Source organism: Phoca vitulina, unplaced genomic scaffold, assembly GCF_004348235.1.
Source record: "Phoca vitulina isolate PV1807 unplaced genomic scaffold, GSC_HSeal_1.0 scaffold90, whole genome shotgun sequence".
Taxonomy (NCBI): Eukaryota; Metazoa; Chordata; class Mammalia; order Carnivora; family Phocidae; genus Phoca; species Phoca vitulina.
In genome coordinates, this window is record NW_022589793.1 from 2047564 (window position 1) to 2068108 (window position 20545).

A 20545-nucleotide genomic window follows, 5' to 3' on the forward strand; every position below is an offset into this window, starting at 1 on the left:
CGCTGCTGACACCTCCAGCCCTGGGCCCTAGCGTCTCTGGGGCGGGACCGCCGCCTGGAGGCTGGGCCCACGCAGAGCCGCGGTGGCAGGGCCTCGGGGTGTGCGGGGCCCACGCGGGCTGGCGTCCTGTTGGTCCGGGGCTCCATGGTCTCGCACTTTGGGCCCCTGAAGTCTGCGGAGTCCTGCCACATCTCATGAGTGACAGGCTTCCCGTGTCACCCTCCCGGGGACGGTGCCTGAGCCCCGTGCTCCCTCCACCCATGAGCCTTCAGGAAGCTCTAGTGAGAGTCTGCTGAACGCCACAGGGACCCTGTGTCCCCCAAAATGCACAGGGGCGGGCAATCTGCAGGCCGTGTCAGGAAATCCAGGGCCCCCCGCCAGAGGAGCTGCACACCCGGCCGCCCGCGTGGCGTGAGCTGGAAAGGTGTGGCCGCAGGTGGAAAAGCACAGGCCGGTGCCCCTGCTGACGGGACGCGTCCTGCCGTCGGTGGCGGCATGGCTGGCTGCCAACCCCTCGCTCTCAGCCGGTGGCCTTTGCTCAGCGCATCCCTGGCCAGACGCTCCTGGCGGCCCTCCCAGAAGGCTGCAGGCAGCCCATGCACCGGTGTGTCACATCCGCGCCGTCACCTTTGCCCCCTCGGCTGGAGAGAGAGAGGTCAGGCTCTGCCTTCAAGCCTGGAGCCCGACTGCTCAGCGAGAAGAGCCCTGGCTGGGGGGCTGGGGGTTAGGTGGGAAAGGGGGGGTCCGTTAGGGTCTGCGGGGCTCTACCGTCAGGTCCCTGGGCCCTGAGCGGGGTCCCGGTGTCAGAAGATCGTGGGCGGCTCCCGCGCTGGCTCCGTCCACAGAGCAGGTCCCATTGGGTCATGGGGACTGAGACTGAGGAGTGGGTGGTCCCCCAAAGAGAAGCGGAGGAGCTGTTAGCAGAGAAGGGGGAACGGATGGCGTTGGGCAGGCAAAACACCCAGCGTCGGCCACGCCGCTTCTGTGATGTGGCTGTGGCTGGGGAGTAACTCTAGCGAGGGGGTCAAGGCTGGGCTGTGCGGTTAGACCCCCGGGTTCAAATCCTTGCCCTGTCTTACAAGCCGTGTGACCCTAAACAAGTTTAACCTCGATGGGCCTCGGTTGTCCTCTTTTGTGAAATGGGGTAATGACATGCCTACCTGGCTGGGTTATTGTGAGTGTTCAGTGAGGTGATATGCCGACAGAGTGCCGGCCTCAATAAATAATAGTTATTATTATCATTAAACCCACATTTGATAAGGAACTTATTATTCAATAATAATGCTAACATGTATTGAGCCCTGCTGATGTGTCAGATGCTATTCTTAGCACTTCACAGGTATAAAATTCATTTAACCCTGGCCACAAGGCCATGAGAAAGGTACTCTTATGTCACCCCATTCTGTAGGAGGCAGCCAAGGCCCAGAGAGGTTCCGCGACGTCTCTGAGGTCACACAGTTGGTGAGCAGCTGTGCTGGCAGTCTTGGCCACCAGAAAACCAGATCATCATCTTCCCTCCCCACCCATGTCTCCCGAGCCTGTTCTTTGTCACCTGCCTTCCTGAGTCAGCCTCAGACCCGGGGCCAGAGGACACGGGCCTCCCTCGGCCCTCCCAGCGCCGGGCTCCAAACACTACGTCCCCGCTTCCGCACTGTCCTTCTGACTCCATCCTCTGTCCCTTGCCCGTGGCGAAGGCTCAAGAAGCAGCAGCTGTAATTAGTGAAAAAGGAGCCACATTTGGACCCTGATGCCAAACTGCCTAGATTTGGATGCCAGCTCTGTGGGCTGTTGGGCACGCTTCTTGGCCTCAGTATTCTCATCTGGAAAATGGGGATTGTGACATGGCCTCATAGGGCTATCGTGGGGATGGAAGGACGTATATGGTGTGTTACGGAAAGTCCTTGATTTGGGTTTATACAGATAAGATGGGTTTAGGGGAAGAATGGCACAAAGGTGAGGTGTCCTCCTCATCACATCGTACGCCAGGAGGGACACCACCTGGGATGTTGACCTTCCTCACTTGGTTACGGGGCATGGGAGGGGGGGAGAGCCTTCTTCATCGCGAGGTAACCATCTTCCCTTCCATGTGGAAGGAGTCGCGAAGTTGAGCCCACACTCTAGGGGGGACTTGGGGACAGGGGGCCTCGGCTCCTGGTCTCCCGGAGACAGGAATATAGACTATTTGGAAATCTTCTGTGGGGAAGAGTTCCCTCCTCTCTGTTCCTTCATGTTATTCAGTCATTTGTACCGGCACGGACTTGTGTATATTTGCGTTGTAATCACATCCCACGTTATTTATTTTCTTACTCACATTCTTCCAGCTCGGGCCAATAGCAGCTCCTCGCGTCGGGCTCCTGTGTCTCTTTGACATGTCCCCATCTCTCTCTCTCTCTCTCTTTTTTTTTTTGACTACTTCCTTCCTTTCTGGCACCTCAGATGCCCCAGCTCTAGAAGCAGCCGTTTCTCTGAGGAGCTCTGGTTCCTTTTATTGGAGAACGGCATTTAGAAACCAAGATCTAGGCATATATAAGCAGCAGTAGCTTGTTGTTACTGCTTCAGGGACCGGCTCACTAGCTCCCGCCCTGGGAAGCCTTTCCCGACCCCTACCACACAGTACCACCGCTGTTATCCTGCTTCCTCTCTGGTCTTTTCTGGGGGTTTGCCCTGGTCTCGGGCCACATGCCTGACACCTGTCCCGGGAAGGTGTTTTGGGAAGAATGCCTGGCTCTGGGGCAAGAGTCGGCGGGTGCTGAGAGCAGCCTCTCCAAGTAAAGGGCATGACCAACAAGCAGGTCGTTGGCACACACAGCGAGACGGAGAGAGAGCACAGCCACGGGCAGGAGGGGATCCGGCTGTGTCCTGAGCGGCTGCCTGCTCCTGGGCTGCAGACAGACGGTTTCTTGGGAACACTGTGTCCCCACACGCCTGGGGCGGGGTCTTGCTCTCCAGAACAGTGCCCGGCTTCAGCCGGTTTGCCCTGCTCTGTTCCTCTTGTGGCCCCAGCCCTGATCCTCCATAGATGGAGACTCCCTAGAACCCGCCCAGAGCTATTTCCTCCCTCCGGGCCTTTGCCTGAGCTGTGCTCCCCACCCGATGTGCCCTTTCTCCTCACTGCCCTCCACGCTGCTCGCCTACCTCTTAGCCAGCCTTAAAAGTCTCAGCTCAGGCCTCCCCTCCTCCAAGAACCCTTCCGTGACCCCCACACACCCCCACACACACATCCCAGGGAGAATGAGGTGTCACTCCTCCAAGCTTATCTCTGTTGGTCCGCTTATCACATATTATAATTTACCCAACAAATATTTACTGAGTGTCTGTCTACTGTGGGCCAGGCTCTGAGGGCAGAGTGGGGAGCGTGGCAACCAGCACTTGCTGAGTATTTCCATGTGCTCGCATCCAACCCTCGCCTTCGTCTTGTGGGGCGGGTGCTCTTACCATCCCGGCTACAGGTGGGGCCGGCCAGGCTGCCCAGCCACCAGTGACAAAGCCGAAACAGGAATCCAGGCAGGCTGGCTGCCCGGCCCGGGATCCTAGCCTCTAAATGCTTCCTCCCTCGAGACAGACAACGGCCCTCCCTGGGCTTACCTTCTAAAGCAGAGGGCTGCTGATAAGCAAGCAGTTACCTAAAGATCCTTTCCGATTTTGACCGCATGCTATCAGGGAATAAGCAAGTAGAAACGATCAAGTAACTGGGTAGGGAAGTGACTCTGCCTGGGGAGTGCGGGGCGGGGGGGGGGGGTGGTCTCAGTGCAGGTGAATCCTGAAGGATGAGGAGAAGCCACTTATGTGGCCAGCTGGTCAGAGAATATTCCGGGCACAGGGGCCTTGAATTCAGAAACATCTCGGAATGCTGTTGGAGTGTAACAGACAAGGGGGAGAAGACCCACGTAGGGCGTTTGCGTTTCCTTCTGTGAGCATCGAGGAGCCTCTGGAGGGTTCCGAGCAGGGGTGTACCCTGACCCGATTCACAGTTCAGACCATCGCCCTGACCGCTGTGCAGAGGAACATCCTACTAGAACAAGAGGGGTAGCAGAGGCTCCTGGGAGGCACGCAGGGCCGGGCACTGGTGGCTCGAACCCTGTTGCCGGGGGAGCCTCAGCGATGGAGAGAGGAGGACTAGCCAGAGGCAGGTTCTGGAAGGGGAGCATGGACAGGATGCTGCTCCGAGGCCCTCGCCACGCTGGGTCCCCCCGCCACACGGTGAATGCCCAGGGCAGGACTCTCTTGTTCACCTCAGTTGTCCCCAACCCTGCACCTGCCTCAGTAAACACTTGTGGAGTGAAGAAATGTGATTTCTTCCTGATTTCCCTTTCACTATTGAGGACATCGAAGCCCAGAGATGGAGTAAGCCGCTCACGTCTGCCCAGGGTCAGCTCCCAGCTTGGATGTTACAGCCTGCCCGGGACCCACCTCGTTCTGCCAGTGCAGGGGTGGGGGGGGGCAAAGGTGGAGGGAATGGCTTCCTAATCTCAACATTGGGGCAAATAACAGCTGACCTCACGGGGTTCCTGTGAGGATCGAATGAGAGAATGTACGCAGAACTATGCAGCACCGGGCTGGCCCCTAAAAGTGGCACAGTCAGTGTTTCCAAATCCAGGGCTTGGAAGACAATATTGCATTTCGGTGGCTGTTCCTGCACTCAGCCCCCTTCCTTCCTGTTTTTAATAAAACAAGAAAAACGAAACAAAACCACGCAAAGGCGTTTGTAAAGCTATTCCTAACAGAGACCCGAGGACACACTTATAGACAGAATAGAGCACGATGACCTCACGTGGACGCGCCCTCCCGATCCCACAACCACGACTCTCTTCCCCTCTCATCCATTCTGCAGCGAAGCCCAGACTCCAGGGTCTTTCACCCGTAAAGAGCTCAGAATGTATCTGCAAGAGAGAAAGGCTTTTTTTTTTTTTAAACCAAACCACAATGCCATTATCCCACCTGAAAAAAAATTTTTTTGACAATAATTCCTCAATACCATCAACTCTCCAGTCGTGTCCACGCTCATAAATGTCCTACCTTTTTGCTCGTTTGTGTGTGTGAATCAGGATCCAATTAAAGGCAGCACGTTGTGATTGCAACCCAAGTCTTTAAAGTTTCTGTTCATCTGTAGGTTGTGTCCCCTTTCCTCTCTCACAGGGTATTTATGGAAGGAACTGGGGTGTTTATCCTGTTGCATTCCCCAAGGTCTGGATTTTGCAGGTTGACTTTTCTTTGGTGTCTTTGAACCTGTTCGTCTGTCTCCAGTATTTCCTGTGAATGGTGGTTAGAGACAGATGCTCGGTCCTGTTTGGGGAGGATTCTTATGTTTTATTACCAACACCAGTGGGTGTTGCCCAAAGCCATTAATTCATCCGGGGTGCAAAATGTTGATCCATTCACTGCCTCTCCAAGGATTAGCTGGGTCAAACCAGAACTGTTTTAACAGCTATATGACAAGAAAAAAAAAAAAGAAGTCAGATGGAGGGAGCCATAGATTAGAAGAAACTTGAAAGGCCTATCAACCAATCGCATGTTAACCTCATTTGGATCCCGATTTAAACAAACAAATTATAAAAACAAAAATCGACATGTAGGAGACGGTTAGAGCTTTGAACTGAATATTTAACAATATTAAGGAATTTTTGTTAGTTATGTTTAACATTGTAATAGTATTTTTAAAAGAGTTCTTACTGGGGCGCCTGGGTGGCTCAGTCATTGGGCATCTGCCTTCGGCTTGGGTGGTGATCCCAGAGTCCTGGGATCGAGCCCTGTGTCGGGCTCCCTGCTCCGCGGGAAGCCTGCTTCTCCCTCTCCCACTCCCCCTGCTTGTGTTCCCTCTCTCGCTGTGTCTCTGTCAAATAAATAAATAAAATCTTAAAAAAAAAAAAAAGAATTCTTACTTTTCAAAATACATCTGGAAATGTTTACAGACAAAATCATGACATCTGAGATTTGCTTGAGAATAATATGGAAGGGAGATGGGGCAGGGCAGGTAGAGATGAAGCACATTAGTGGCCCCGCCGTGATGATTCTTGAAGCTGGTGGTGGACTTCAGTGTCTTGACTTTTTTTGTGTTTGAAATGTTCCATATCCAAAAAAGTCTTTTTTTTTTTTTTAAAGATTTTTATTTATTCATTTGCGAGAGAGACAGAGAGAGAACAAGCAGAGGGAGAGGCAGAGGGAGAGGGAGAAGCAGGCTCCCTGCTGAGCAAGGAGCCCGATGCGGGACTTGATCCCAGGACCCTGGGATCATGACCTGAGCTGAAGGCAGACGCTTAACCATCTGAGCCACCCAGGCGCCCCAAAAAAGTCTTTTTTTTAACTGAATTCTTTGAAACTAAAGGATACCATTGCTACTGCTGTGAGCATCTTTATGGAAACGTTTCTTGTGGTAGTTGACTTATTTCCTTAGGAAACATTTCCAGCACGTAAGAGAGGATGCTGTATAGGGTCCCACACGCCTCCTTATAAAGCTGTGTCCTTCCTCAGCCTCTGGGGGGCCCTCTCCTGAGTCATCCCCTCTCCAACCCACCATGTCAGCCACTTTCCTCTCTGAGTTCCCGGCTTACCCAGCACACCTGGCTGGGTTCTGCGGCTCCCCTCCGCTATGTGTCCTGGACAGCAGACGGTCAGAGAGGCACCGCTCTCTGGCTGCTCTGCTCTCTGGCTGATGGTGTTTCTTTTAGGAACTTCACATCCATCTTCCACCCGGATTATGGCAACTGCTACATCTTCAACTGGGGCATGACAGAGAAGGCGCTCCCTTCGGCCAACCCCGGAGCTGAGTTTGGTAAGTCTTGGTTCATCCTGGGGCTGGAGCCATGGGGCTTGAAATCCCCACCTCGTGGGGCTAGAAGACCCAGTGACCACGAGCTGTCAAGGGGGAGGGCCGGGATTAGACAGGAGGTGGCCCACGGAGGGGCGGCCACAGTTGGGCCCCTTCTGTGTGCGGGGAGCCGTTCCGTTGTCCCTGCAAAATGAACAACCCCTTTTGAATTTTTAAAAAGAAAGGAAGAGTTTTGTTGGAGCCCAAGTTAGAGCTGCTGGTGATACACAGTCTTTACAAGGAAGAGAGTGCTTCAGGAAAGGAATGTTTGGAGCAGGATTATATATGGTTTTTACATAAAGGGTTACAAACCTTCATGACCAAGACCGTTCCGGAAAGTGACAGACTTTATCCTATGCTTTTAGTGCATGCAAGGCTGTATGACTTTGATTTTATGGCAAACAGTGTTTGGTTTTTTTTTTCCTTTATGTTTGGAATGCTCCTTTTTGATTATTTGTTTTAACAAAGGAGATGTACAATGTGTGCCGCTCAGGGTGGAAATAGAGCCTCTGAGGTTTTGATGGAGTCATTTTGACCTTGGTAAATGTTAAACTATAGCTTCCCTGAGCAGGGCCCACGAATGCTAGAAAATTAAAAATCTCCTTTATGATCCTCCCAGAGCTCCCATCAATGCCTGGGCTAGGGGCCAGTGCTCCCATTTTGCTGCTGAGCCCAAACTCCTGGGCCCCGGGGGAAACCCCAGCTCCACCACTGACCCCCCGGGTGAGCCTGAGCTCAAGACTGACCTTCTGGAAGCCGTGGCTTCCCCGTTCAAAAACAGTATACGATAGCCTAGGAGAGCCTATTGTGTGCACCGCACGGTATCATCGTGACATGAGGCCGTCACCCGCTTAGCACAGTGGCTAGCATGTCCTACGTGCCCAGTATATGCTGAATATTCTTTGGAGGCTTAAAGAACTTGCCCAAAAGCACCCAGCTGACCCGTAGCAGAGCTCATACTCTTACTGAGCCTCATTGCGATGCGGTTCTTGAACGAGACAGAGAGGGGGTGAAGGAGTAAACAGAGCGAGAAGCGGTCGATGAGAGAGGCCACTGTGTTGGCCCGTCTCTGGGGAAAGACTCATGGTGGCCTCAGGATGGCTTTGGCGATCCTCCCTCCCCTACCCCACAGCTTCTGGCCTCCCCAGCCTCTGGGAGGCAGGCTGTCATTCTAAGTCTCAGGGCTGTTCTCAAGAGGGGCCCAGAGGGGATGCTGACCGCCCATCACCCAGCCCCTGTGCCCCTGAGGTCACTGTGTATCACAGAGGCGCCGGTCACCTCACCTCACTTCACAGGGGCAGATGATTAGGACCAAGGAGCTCAGCTGCCTGTGTTAGAACCCCAACAATGCCCCTTCTTTGCTGGGTGACCCTGGACAAGTCCTTTCCCTTCTCTGTGCCTCAGTTTGCTCACCTGTAAAACGGGGATTATAATAATACCTTTGCTCTTGTGAGCACCAGTGAGATCGTGCATAATAAAGCACTTGGCCCAGCACTCAGCACGTAGCAGGTGCTCGATGAATGCTAGCCTGTTGTCCTAGCCACTCAGCACGGCCCTATGGTGGTGCCTAAGATATGGGGTCTAGTCTCTGCCCTCAAGAAGGGAACCATCCGGGGGGGGGGATGGAAGACAGACGATAAAAGATTCATATAAGTGAGGTATGTACTTGGGAGGAATATTTCCAGAGCTAGGAGACCTAGTCTTGGTAGTCAGGGAAGGCTTCTGGAGGAAGTGACACTTGGGCTGAGATCCAAAGGAAGAGCAGGAGGTTCTAGGTGAAGGGTAAAGGGGGCGGGGACATGATCCCAGAGAAAGGGAACAGCATTCTTGAGGGAACAGCATTTGCGAAGGCCCAGCAGCAGCAAGGAGCACGGAAGCCAACAGGGATTGAATGATGAGAATGAGGACTCATGAGATTTGAGGTGGAGCAGGGCAGTCCTGCACCCCTGGATCTACCTGCCACGTGGAAAGAGCTTGCGGGGCTTGGGGGGGAGGGAGAGGCAGGGTGGCTTGGGCTAGGAAGGGGGCCTTGGAGAAGGCAAGAAGTCTCAATTTTCTCGAGGGGCAGCCAGCTTCCTGCGTGGGCCCTAGAGGTCTCCTTAGCTGGGTGGGGAGGGGGCCCGGACAGGTGGGTGTGTTGGGGAGCGAATTCAGGCAGCCCTCGGCCCCACCTTCCCACAGGCCTGAAGCTGATCCTGGACATAGGCCAGGAGGACTACGTGCCCTTCCTCACGTCCACGGCCGGTGCCCGCCTGCTGCTTCATGGGCAGAGGTCCTACCCCTTCATCAAAGACGAGGGCATCTACGCCATGTCAGGGACAGAGACATCCATCGGGGTGCTGGTGGTATGGCCACAGCCCGAGGGCAGCCGGAGGGGGGCTGAGGGTGGAAGCTTCCCTCGCGGCCCATTCCCGCCTTGTCTTCGGGCTGGAACCCCGACCAGGGCCAGCATGCTCTGGCGGAAGGTGGGCACGCTCTGGCACCTACTGGGGCCCGTGGCATCCCCACCGACCCCCATGGTGCTTGCTGGGAGGGAGGCACACACGGAGCAACCTCTCCGCACACAGGACAAGCTGGAGCGCAAGGGGGAGCCCTACAGCCAGTGCACCGTGAACGGCTCCGACGTCCCCGTACGGAACCTCTACAGCGACTACAACACAACCTACTCTATCCAGGTGGGAAGACAGCGCGGGCCCCGGGCTCCGGGGACCCTGGCAGTCTGCATCTACCAGGCCCGAGGCCTCAGGGCTCTGGGGGAGCTGGTCCTGGCAGGACGGGCTGTACCGGATTTTTGTGGGTGACCGCAGGGCGGTTTGGTGGGTTTTGTGGCCTTTGGGGCTGGGGAGCCAGTCCCGTCCCTGGGTGCCCACCAGGCCCCGGGGCCGGCCACTGCTCGTCCCCACTTGGCAGCTGTGCCCGTGGGGATGCCCAAAACACACGGATCTCACTCTGGGGTCTCCCAAAAAGAACGCTTATGTGGGAGAGATGCTGTGCTAAGGGCTGGCCCGTGTTACATCATCCTGTGATCCTGTCTACACCCCACGGGGTGGTAGTAGCATTTATTAATATACTAATAATAGCATTTATCATATATATATGTATATATGATTTACTTGTTATAAGTACTAATATACGGAGAGGAGCAGGCTCATCACGTGCTAGGCAGGCCCTGTTGCGGCTGCTTTACATACAGGGAGTCACTGAATCCTCACAGCGATGCTAAGATGGAGATATTACTGGAAGGAGGAAATCAGGGTGTACAGGCGCCAGTACAAAGGCCTCAGCGACTTAGCTGAGAAGTCCCTCTTTGTATCCGGCCTCGATCCCCCTTGCTGCAGCGGGGGCTTCCCTCTCACCGTGACCTCCCGGGGCAGCCCGGGGGGCCTGTCCCGAGACCCAGCCCCAGTGGAGAAAACCGTCTAAAGCCTCCGCACAGGTGACGACCGTGACCCCTGGCTGACACTTCTTCCCCAGCCCGGGTGGCCTTGGCAGATAAGGAAGCTGAGGCATGATGGGGGGCAGTATAGGGCCTGCCTCTGTGCCTGCTAGCCCTGAGCATGGCATGGGCTTCCCTTTTGCCTGGAAATCCCCCCCCGCCCACCCTGTCCCGCTGACCTGTGCGCCCCACACCCTGACCTGGCTGGTTTGGCCGCCTTCTATCTGGAGGGGCTTCTGCCTGCAGTGGGGAACTTCGGGAAGCTTCTGAGCTAATGAAGGGATAGACAGACAGCCAGGCAGCACAGGGAGGTGGGGAGCACGGAGAGGGAGGCCACAGAGGCATCCATCAGGCTCAGCCTTAGAGACCTCATTCCAGAAAAAGCTCAGCTCTTGCTTCGTCCGGTGCAGCCGCCCCTCTGGCCACAGACCTTGGCAAAGACCCAGGCCCTGGTCGGGTGCTCTGCTTGCATCCCCCCAATCCCCCGGCCTCTGTCGTGGGGCCTAGAGAGGACTCCTCCTTTCCAGGTGAGACGGTGAGGCCTGGAAGAATGCGAGACCCCGGCCCAAAGTCAGAGCTCCTTGTCGGACCCCGCTGGCCCCCTTGCCCCCGCTCTGCTCCTCCCGGCTGGGCCCGCAGGGAGACCACAGCCCTGTCAGGGAGAACAGGACAGGGCCTGCTAGGCTGCGAAGGAGCAGCGCCGGGAGTGGGAGTAGCTGGGACGGAGCAGGCTGGCTTGGTGGCCGCTGGGGCAGAGCCCAGAGCAGGGGATAGCAAGGGTTGGAGCGAGGGCTCCTCCACACGCAGGACTCGGGAAGCTGGGACAAGCGGAGACACAGGAGTACCAGCCACTTCCATTCCCCATGTGGTGCCAGGCCCTCCTGACCTTAGCCCACAGGGGCGACTGTCACCCTGCTCCCCCCGTGAGTGACCGCAATTGGCCTCCAAGTGCGCTGGAACCAGGTTGGGGTTACCTGAAACCCCAGCACGAGTAGAGAGTCATCCCCTGCAGTCCCCAAGGCGCCAAATCCACTCTTCCTCCCCCTGTCCCCATGAGGGGACACTCTGCTCCATCAAGGCTGGCAGCCCCGTTAATGAGACCTATCGAAGGTTGGCTACAGTACTGGGACCAAGCCACCCCTCCCCATGTCCTGTGTGGGGCCCCGGCTCTGCAAGGTGGGGTCCTCAGCTGGGTCTGGCCCGAGTCCCTCTGTGGGGACCAGGCACCGAGCAGGACAGCCACGCCCTGACTGCAGAGGTCAGGAGGCGCAGCTCCTCAGCCGGGGAGACCCCTCCCCTGGCTCCCCGGCTCCCCGGGCCTCGGCATTACCTCCCCCGGGGCCCCTACCCCAGGGCTGGGACGGGGCATCGCAGTCACGGCCGTGTTCTCCCGCCCTCCCACCACAGGCCTGTATTCGCTCCTGCTTCCAAGAGCACATGATCCAGAACTGCAGCTGTGCCCACTTCCTGTACCCACTGCCCCATGGGGAGAGATACTGCAACAACCGCGAGTTCCCAGACTGGGGTGAGTGCAGAGTTCCGGGCACTGGCGCCCAGGGCCGGCTGGGGCTCTGACCGCAAAGCCGGGGGGCAGAGCTCCACGTCCTCAGCAGGGCTGGGGGTGGGGCCGGGCCTGCGCTTCCACGGCCTGCAGCCCCCCTCCGCCCCAGGCCCCCTCCCTCCTATATGTGCCCCGTAAACGCCTGCACACGCATGAGCTTGGCGTGCAGCGGCTGGCGAGGGCACGTGTGTGTGCGCACATGGGAGAGGGCATTTGTATGCTCGTGTCTTAATGCACAGAACTCGGGACCAGGTCTGCACGTGTGTTCACACATGGGCGTGGATGTCTTCCAGTGTTTTCATCTGTGCACGCTGGTTCGTGTGCCCACACGGTGTGCGCGCACATGCGCCCACAGTGCCACACGTATGAGCCTCAGCATGCGTGTCCGTGTGTGTGAGCTCACTGGGTCTCTCCGTGGGGTGCTGGGTGGGAAGGGAGACTGAGGTGGCCTCCAAGAGTCTGAGGCCCGAAGCCACAGGAGGAACCCTGGCGTCCAAACATGATGGATGTTGTCGGAGGCAGGGAGAGTCCCACCACCTCATAAAACCAATGAAATATGTAGCCAAGAGGGGGGAACCATCCCTTTGGACCACCCATCCCTTCATGCGTGACTCCATCACCCTGACCCCCAGCCCTGAGTGGGGATGACAGAGGGAAAGCTGCTCTCATCCTGCTGAGCTGAGTCTGGGCTGTTTGGGGAGAGACTCCCCCAGGCCAGGCTGGGGCGAAATGGCTGGACAACCGGGGGTGCGGGGGCGGGGGAAGGGATGACCCTCCATGGCAGGAGAGCTTGGGCAGAAACAGCGCCCCCTCCCACCGAACCATCGGCCTTGGGTGGCCATGGCCAGGAGGGCAGGGGGCAGCCGGAGGCTCAAAGGGGGAGAGGAAAACATCTAGAAATCCCCTCCCTTAAGTCTCACCCCTCCCCCCCACCCGTCTTGCTCAGCCTATTGTTACTCGCACCTGTGCATGAGCGTGACCCAGAGGGAAACCTGCATCAACATGTGCAAGGAGTCCTGCAAGTGAGTGGGGGGCATGGAGACCGGGGGACGGGGGTGGGGGTGCGGAGACTCGGGGGGCAGGGGTAAGGATAGCGACAGCCACAGAGCTGCCTTCTCTCTTCCAGTGACACCCAGTACAAGATGACCATCTCCATGGCCGACTGGCCTTCTGAGGCGTCTGAGGTGAGGTCTGAGTGGCCAAGTTCCTGGCCGCCCACCTTTGGGCTGGGGGGACAGGTCTGGGCACAGGTCTGCACGCTGTCTGTCCCCCCAGCCATGTCTCCCAAGGCGCTGTGCTGGGGACACAGCAGTGAAGGAGAGAGGCACAGCCCTTTGCTCTCAGGGAGCTTACATTCTAGTGGGGGAGACAGACAACATGCGGAAATTAGATCATTTCAAAGTGTGATAATGGCACGAAGTAGACAGGATGAGCACAGAGTAACCAGGGGAAACCCCTTTAGACAGAGTGGTCAGGGAAGACCTCCCTGCAAAGGCGACGTTTGAGTGAAAGCGGCAGGAGGAGCTGAGCCGGCCTGGGCAGGGCTGGGGAGGAGGATCCGGGCAGAGGGACAGCACCTGCAAGGGCCAGAGGTGGGAAAGAGGCGGCACAGGATGGCTGGGCGTCTGGGGGAAGCGTCTGGAGCCCAGAGGGCCTTCTCCCAACAGCAGCAGCCAGGGGGCACCATTACCTTCCTCCTCTCTGTGCCAACACACCGTCCCTGGGCCTTTGGGAAGCTTCGGGGCTGTGTCCCCGACCCGTAGCAGGGCCCATGACTGGGAGGGGGTGCTGGAGGGGCCATGTTTTTTCAGCTGCCTTCTTGGATTCCAGGATTGGATTTTCCACGTCCTGTCTCAGGAGCGGGACCAAAGCACCAATATCACCTTGAGCAGGTGAGCCTAGAGTCTGGATGGGGCTGGGGAATGCAGAAAATGGGAGGAACCAGAGCCCCAAGGGAGGGGTTTGGATATAGGGCAGCTCCTCAGACACCTTCTCACACTGGTCAGATCCAGGAGGAGGCCTGAAGGATGAGGCACTGGGAATGAGAGAGAAGCCAGCGAATGGAATTCAGGGTCTACCACTTCCCAAGGACAGCCTGTTCTTCCATATGTCACCTGTTCACCCACCCACCCATCCATCCATCCACCCACCCATCCACCCATTCGTTCCTCCATTATTCATCCATCCTTCCACCCATCCATCTATCCATTTGCTTGTCTATCCATCCATCCATCCATCCATCCATCATCCAATTTTCCTCCCATCCATCTATATCCATTCACCCATCCAGCCATTCATCCCCCCATCATCCACTCATCCATCCTTCCACTTATCCTCCACCCATTTCTCCATCTTTCCACCCATCAAACACAAACATGAATTGAGCACAGAAAAGACACAGGTCCATATTCTTGGGAAGCTCCAGTCTAGAGAACAGAAATATGCCAACAGGGCTTATGGTGGTGAGAGTCTGTGTAAGACCCTTCCTTTGGGAGCACAGCAGGGAAGAAGCTATCTGCCTGAGAGATAAGGGAGGTCTGTAGAAGGAGGTGACACTCGAGCTAACTCTCCAAGGAGGAGCAGGAACTGTTCAAATAAGAAGAGGCACAGATGTTCAGGCAGAAGACTGGAGGTGTGAGAGAGCATAACTTTTCTGAGGACTATTGGGTGCAACGGGGAAGCCCACTTGGCCAACTCTCTGTGCCCCAGGTCCCCTGATAAAGAAGCAAGGCTTAGGACTCTATCCAGAGCCTACTGTGTATGGGCTGGGCCCCCCCGGGGGGTGGGAGAGGGGAGCTCAGAGGCAGTCCTCGGGGCCCCCAGGAAGGATGCTGGGCAGAGATGCTCTTCGTGGCCCCAAGGCCCAGAGGGGACAGGAAGGGCCGCACTTTGGGCTCTTGCTTGGACCTCACCCCTCCTGGGAGTGGACATGTGAGCAGCTCAAGGCAGAGGACTGCCCCTTGGCTATCTCTCGTGTGTGTGTGTGCGCGCGCGCGCGCGCACGCACGAGCATGTCCCGGGGAGGGGGCACCAGCCCTTCTTGCTGCTTCTACAGGAAGGGAGTCATCAAGCTCAACATCTACTTCCAAGAATTCAACTATCGCACCATTGAGGAGTCAGCAGCCAATAACGTGAGTCTGGAGGCTCCCGACTCTCAGCCCTCCCTGCTGCCCCTCCACCCTGCACCCTGAGGGTGGGGAGGGTCCCGAGCCCAACAGGGGAATTAGAATGGTTTCCCTGGGTTGAGATGGTCACCCTGTCCCGCTTCCTGGCCAACAGCCCCCCTCCGGGGAAGCCGTGAGGCAGGGCTCAAGGCAGGAATCTGTGGCCCGACCCCCACCAGGCCATGCACCCTCTGCTCCCCACAGATTGTTTGGCTGCTCTCAAACCTGGGCGGCCAGTTTGGCTTCTGGATGGGGGGCTCGGTGCTGTGCCTCATCGAATTCGGAGAGATCCTCATCGACTTTGTGTGGATCACCATCATCAAGCTGGTGGCCTTCGCCAAGAGCCTGCGGCAGAGGCGGGCCCAGGCTCACTATGCTGGCCCGCCGCCCACCGTGGCTGAGCTGGTGGAGGCTCACACCAACTTTGGCTTCCAGCCTGATGTGGCCAGGCCTGGCCCCGACCCCGGGACCTACCCTGATGAGCAGACCCTGCCCATCCCGGGCACCCCACCTCCCAACTATGACTCCCTCCGTCTGCAGCCGCTGGACGTCATCGAGTCTGACAGTGAGGGCGATGCCATCTAGACCCAAGAAGCCGACATCATGGCCCCAGGCTTCACTCCAGGGTGCTCTCTCCAAAGGGCCAGGATGATGGGAATCCGAGCCCACAGTCTGTGTGTGTCCCTCAACAGAGAGACCAGCAGCTCCTGCTCAGTCCCAGGCCAAGGGCTCTGTAGGGTCACGGTGTGGGTACAGATGTGGGTAATATGTTGTACTCATTTGGTTCCTGCCCACACCCCCAACCTGCCCTGATCCTTGGCTGGGACGTCCCCAGCTTCGCTCCAGAGACCCTGGAACACTGTCCCCCTGCAAACAGGCTAGTTTTTTCCCAGTGCCACTCACCGTCTGCTCCCAAGACAAACAGCCGGTCATGCTGTGCTGTCTGTCCTCAGAATGTTTTCTGTCCTGGCCTTGGCTGACCTATGCCAATGGGTTTAGTGAAGGCAGCAACTGTGGAGAGCAGGAAGAGCATCAGGCCCAGGGGCGGGGTGGGGGGCCTGCTGCCAGGTGGCCTGAGTTTTGTTCTAGAAAATAAAAGTAGAACACACAGAGCTGAGCTTTGTTCTTTGTCGGACGGGGCAGTCAGAGTGCGCTGGTGCACAAGTGGGCTTGTGACTTACTCATGCCATCCACCGTACTACTTCGGGTTGCAAGGACAGAGACAAATAGTAAGACTCAAGCTGGCTTAAGTGAAAGAATCTCAAGCAGCTCAAATAGTGTCTCTCGGTCTCTGCTTTCCTCAGGCTCTCCTCACATTGAAAGCCCGCCTGTGAGTCCAAACTCACCGTGTCTCCAGCTCAGCAAACAGCTAGGAGAAGTACCTCTTCCCCAGTTGTCTCTGCAAGTTCCCAGGCTGACTCTCACTGGTCACTGATTGGGTCACATGCATATCTCTGAACCAATCAGTGTGATAGGCTGCTTGGATTGCTCAGACCCTGCCCATACCTGAGGCCAGGTGGCCCCCAGCAGAATCACATGGCCCCCGGGGGGGAGGGACATGGCTCCAAGCATTGCCAGATAAAATACAGGCCCTCAAGTTAAATATGAATTTCAGATAAACAACAAATTGATTTTTTAGTATCAGTACATCTGCGTAATATTTGGGACAGGGGCGTCTGGGTGGCTCAGTAGGTTGAGCGACCAACTCTTGATTTCGGCTCAGGTCATGGTCTGAGAGTCGTGAGACTGAGCCCTGTATGGGGCTCCTCTCTCAGTGTGGAGTCTGCTTCAGATTCTCTCTCCTTCTCCCTGTCCCTCCCCCACCCATGCATGCATGTGCGCTCGCTGTCTAAACAAAAATGTTTTTAAAATTAAGAGGTATCCGGGACATATTATGTTAATAAAATCATTTGTTGTTTTTCTGAAATTCAAATTTAACGGAGTGTCCTGTAGTTTTAGTTGCTAAGTATGGGAACCCTGACGGCTCTGCAAAGAGAGACCAGGGAGCTGTTTCCAAAGAAGAATGGGGCCTGCCAGGTGCAGGGAGCTGACCACCTGCCTGCCCCAGTCGCGAAGCAGCTCTGACTGTAGAGCCCTGCTGGCGGAGAACACCTGGGTCCTCGGCTGGAAAGGCAAACAAGCAGGCCTCCCATTAAGTGCCCACAGTGGCACCTGTGGGGGAAGGCGGTGCCACAGACTTGGTGCCACTCCAGCCAAAGGCAGCACTGGGAGGGATTGTGTGGGGAGGGCCTGGGGGAAGAGGGTTGCCCAGCTCGGGGTCAGGCGGGTCTGCAGGCTGGAGTCCAGTTCTTGGTGGTTACCACAATAACTCCCATGACTACTGCTTTTATTATTAGTGATAGTTGTCATCACACTATTATTAGTTGTTGTTATCATCAAACAATGGCTACATTCTATCAAACACTTAACACACACTTATCAGGCCAAGTGCTTTTCAAGTCTTTTTCCAATTAATTCTCAGAATGAGAAGTATTCCCATCCCATCTTAAGGGTAAGTAAATTGAGACTCAGAGAGGTGAAGTCATATGCTCCAGGTCACTCTTCCAGTAAGTGACGAAGGTAAAACTCCAGCCTCATCCCCTGGCTGCCGGTGGTCACAAGAATACCAGTCCCTTATAGGAGCCCAGAGCTTTCACATTTCTGGTCTCATCTGAAGCTGTGGGGCAGGCAGAGCAAAGGTTATTAGCAAGCTCCTTTGCCAGCTCCTTGGTCACACTAATTTGAACTGACTTAAGCTAAAAAAGGGAATCCATTGGTTCTTGTAATAAAAGTCCAGGGATTTCAGGTATGGCTGTATCCAGGGGTTCATAGATCTGGTGATTTCCCCAGCTCTGAGCTTTCTTTTCTTCCATATTGATGTCCCTCGCAAATAGGTTCCCTTCATGTACTGCTCTTCACCCCACAGCTCCAAGCTCCATTCCCTCAGCCCAGCAACTATAGAGTGGGAAGAAAGCTCCTCCCTCACAGTGTCCCAGCAAAAGCCCCGAGAATGAGGGTCACTGAATCAGCCCAGGCCATGTATTCATCCTGAACTGGGAGAGGCATTTGAAGCAGGAGTGGGAAGGGGGCACTTGTGACCCCCGCTGTACCTCACTGGCTCTTCAAATAACCCTGATTAGGTTCCACTGTGGCTCCTGTTTTTCACAAGAGGAAATGAGGCTAAGAGAGGTGAAGCGACTTCCCCAAGGTCACACAGTTGGGAGGTGGCGAAGCCAGGAATCAAACAGCTCTCCTGGACACCGGCACAAAGGTCACCCCAAAGAGGTTTCCACTTTCCACAGCACATTCCGCCTTCCAGGTTTCTGGCTCTCACTTCTTCAAGGCAGGAGCCAGGCTCGATCCCTGCCAGGGACAGCCCGTGATCCACCGCATGAGAAACCAAAATATTTTTCTTGGTGCGGGTTCTTTCGGGGCCAGCAAAACTGGTTCCAAGGATGTGGGGACAGAACGTGTGGGAACCCCTGGATGACAAGGCCAGCACGACACCGGCCCCGGCACCCTGCAGGGGCTGGTTCCTGAGAGGCTGTGGGCACGGCAGTGCCACTCTGGAGGGCCAGCACGAGCCGGCTCTCCGGGGCGGGATTAGGTGTCGTGCGCTCACCTCGCGCCCCGCGGTCAGGAGCACAGGGGGCACCAGTGACTCCGGGCAAGCCCCTAAACCTCCCACACCTCAGTTCCTTTGTGTGTAAGATGGGGATAATCCCTGAGGCCGTTGAAAGGCATCAGAGAGAGAAGTAAGGCTTACGCAGCAGCAGGAACACACGGACACATCAATTCCGATAAAGAACCCTTCAGACACGGTGGCGCCCCCCTTCTCCCTTGCTAACAGAAACCCAGCCTGTTCACGGCACCAGTGCGCCGGGCCCAGGCAATAAATCCTGCCTGGTCTACACCAGGGTTTCCATGCTGGAGGGGAGTCTGGCCCCCGGGCAAGGTCTGGAGACCTTTCTGGCTGTCCCAGCTGCAGAGTGCCACCGGCATCCAGGGGACAGAGGTCAGGGATACCACTGAATGCCCATCGACCAGCCTGCTGAAGACGACAGGAGTGCGGAGGCTGAGAACTCCAAATGGAGGCAGTCCTGTTCCCCACGCTCCCAGCCTCGCTTGCAGCTGGGAGGATGCCAGTGACCAAGAACTGGCCAGGGAGACCGAGGAGAAAGCCACGGGGGCCCCCGGGGAGCCCTTTGCCTGCAGGGTGGAAGGGACAGCACCCCCTCTGCCTTCGTCCCCCCGAATGCCGTGTGATGCCTGCAGCTGCAAGAGTCGCCCCACCAGGAGGAAGCAGCCAGCACACGCAGAAAAGGTCAAGATCACAGGGAGGCTGGTCCTGGTCCTGACTCCTCCAGCCACTGAGTCAGTGCCCACAGCCGGGACCGTGGGACTTCTCGATCTTGAGAAAGCTCAACTCCTATTTGCTTGAGTCACTCAAGTTACATTATTCTGTTTATCTTAACAGATAAGAGAAGCTACTGGCAAAAAACCTGATAGAGTCCACATCATCCCGTGAGCTGTCAAATAAGAGAAAGTAAAAGCCTGAGTCCTCATCACGGCCGACGGGCTGGTCAGTGATCTGGCCCCCAGCTCCCCTCTGACCTGATTTCCTACTTCCATGCTGCTGACCTTGAACGTGCCCCAGGGCCTGGTCCGCGCTGGTCCCTCACTGCCATGCACGGCTCTATTCTGTGGGTCCGGGGGCTGCCCTCCACCCTGATGCCACCATCCAACATCATCTTCTTTGTTGGTTTCTCTGGTGATTCTCCCCCTCCTTCCCGGCCCGTGTCCCAGTGCGTGGAGCATGGCTCATGGGAGGCACCCAAATATTCACTGAGCAAAGGAAAGAAAACAGCCTTCTTTCATTTCATGGTATTTATCAATTCCCTTTTCAAGATCGGATCATTTAGAAAATCATCTGAAAATTCTGCTCTAATAAATAATATGCCTCTAATTTACAACCCCCCCACCCTTTTTTTGATCATACAAATGAACCAAGTCTTTTGGAAATGAATCCTCCCAACCCCAGGCAGAATTTTTGAGCAAATCCATTCTGGAGAGCTGCTGTGACTCCTGAACCCCAGCCCTGGGCCTCTTCTCAACCAGGTGCAGGGGTGGGGGGAGGCGGTCAGTAGTCCACGTTCCGCATGTTAGCCACTGTGGTGGCCAGGCGCCGGGGCAGGCCTTTGCTGACCTGCCTGTAGTCCTCAGGTTTGGTCTTCAAGAGTGTCACAATGTTCTGAAGGGTGCGGGATGGCTGCAGGCCCAGAGCATCCATCACGTTGATCAGGTAGTCTGTAGGGATGGGGAGCAGACAGACACAGCTCAACAGACTGAGCGCCAAGCGGGACAGAGAAATAGAGAAGTCCACACCGAACCCCCAAAATGCCAGCTGCCTGCTCTGCCCCAAGCAGCCAGGCCTTTACTCTGATGGCTTTTCCCAGAGGATTAAACCTACTGTCAGCTTAGGGGCACCTGGGTGGCTCAACTGGTTGAGCATCCAACTCTTGATTTCAGCTCAGGTCATGATCTCAGGGTCATGAGATCAAGCCCTGCATCAGGCTCCA

At 56.2% G+C, this 20545-nt stretch overlaps 2 protein-coding genes across 2 annotated transcripts in view; one reads left to right on the forward strand and one right to left on the reverse strand.

Annotated features, from left to right (window-relative positions):
* The window catches only part of SCNN1B (sodium channel epithelial 1 subunit beta), a 21730-nt gene extending 5656 nt beyond the window's left edge, over positions 1-16074 (forward strand). The window contains exons 4-12 of the mRNA XM_032396269.1: positions 6666-6769; positions 8987-9150; positions 9373-9480; positions 11649-11766; positions 12749-12824; positions 12929-12986; positions 13633-13694; positions 14858-14933; positions 15171-16074. Of these exons, the coding sequence (XP_032252160.1) occupies positions 6666-6769; positions 8987-9150; positions 9373-9480; positions 11649-11766; positions 12749-12824; positions 12929-12986; positions 13633-13694; positions 14858-14933; positions 15171-15551 (1147 nt within the window). The 3' untranslated portion in view covers positions 15552-16074. The remainder of the gene's footprint in view (positions 1-6665; positions 6770-8986; positions 9151-9372; positions 9481-11648; positions 11767-12748; positions 12825-12928; positions 12987-13632; positions 13695-14857; positions 14934-15170) is intronic.
* A 3764-nt stretch (positions 16075-19838) lies between these two features.
* COG7 (component of oligomeric golgi complex 7) overlaps positions 19839-20545 on the reverse strand; it is a 75655-nt gene continuing 74948 nt past the window's right edge. Inside the window, exon 17 of the mRNA XM_032396230.1 lies at positions 19839-20273. Within this exon, the coding sequence (XP_032252121.1) occupies positions 20107-20273 (167 nt within the window). The 3' untranslated portion in view covers positions 19839-20106. The remainder of the gene's footprint in view (positions 20274-20545) is intronic.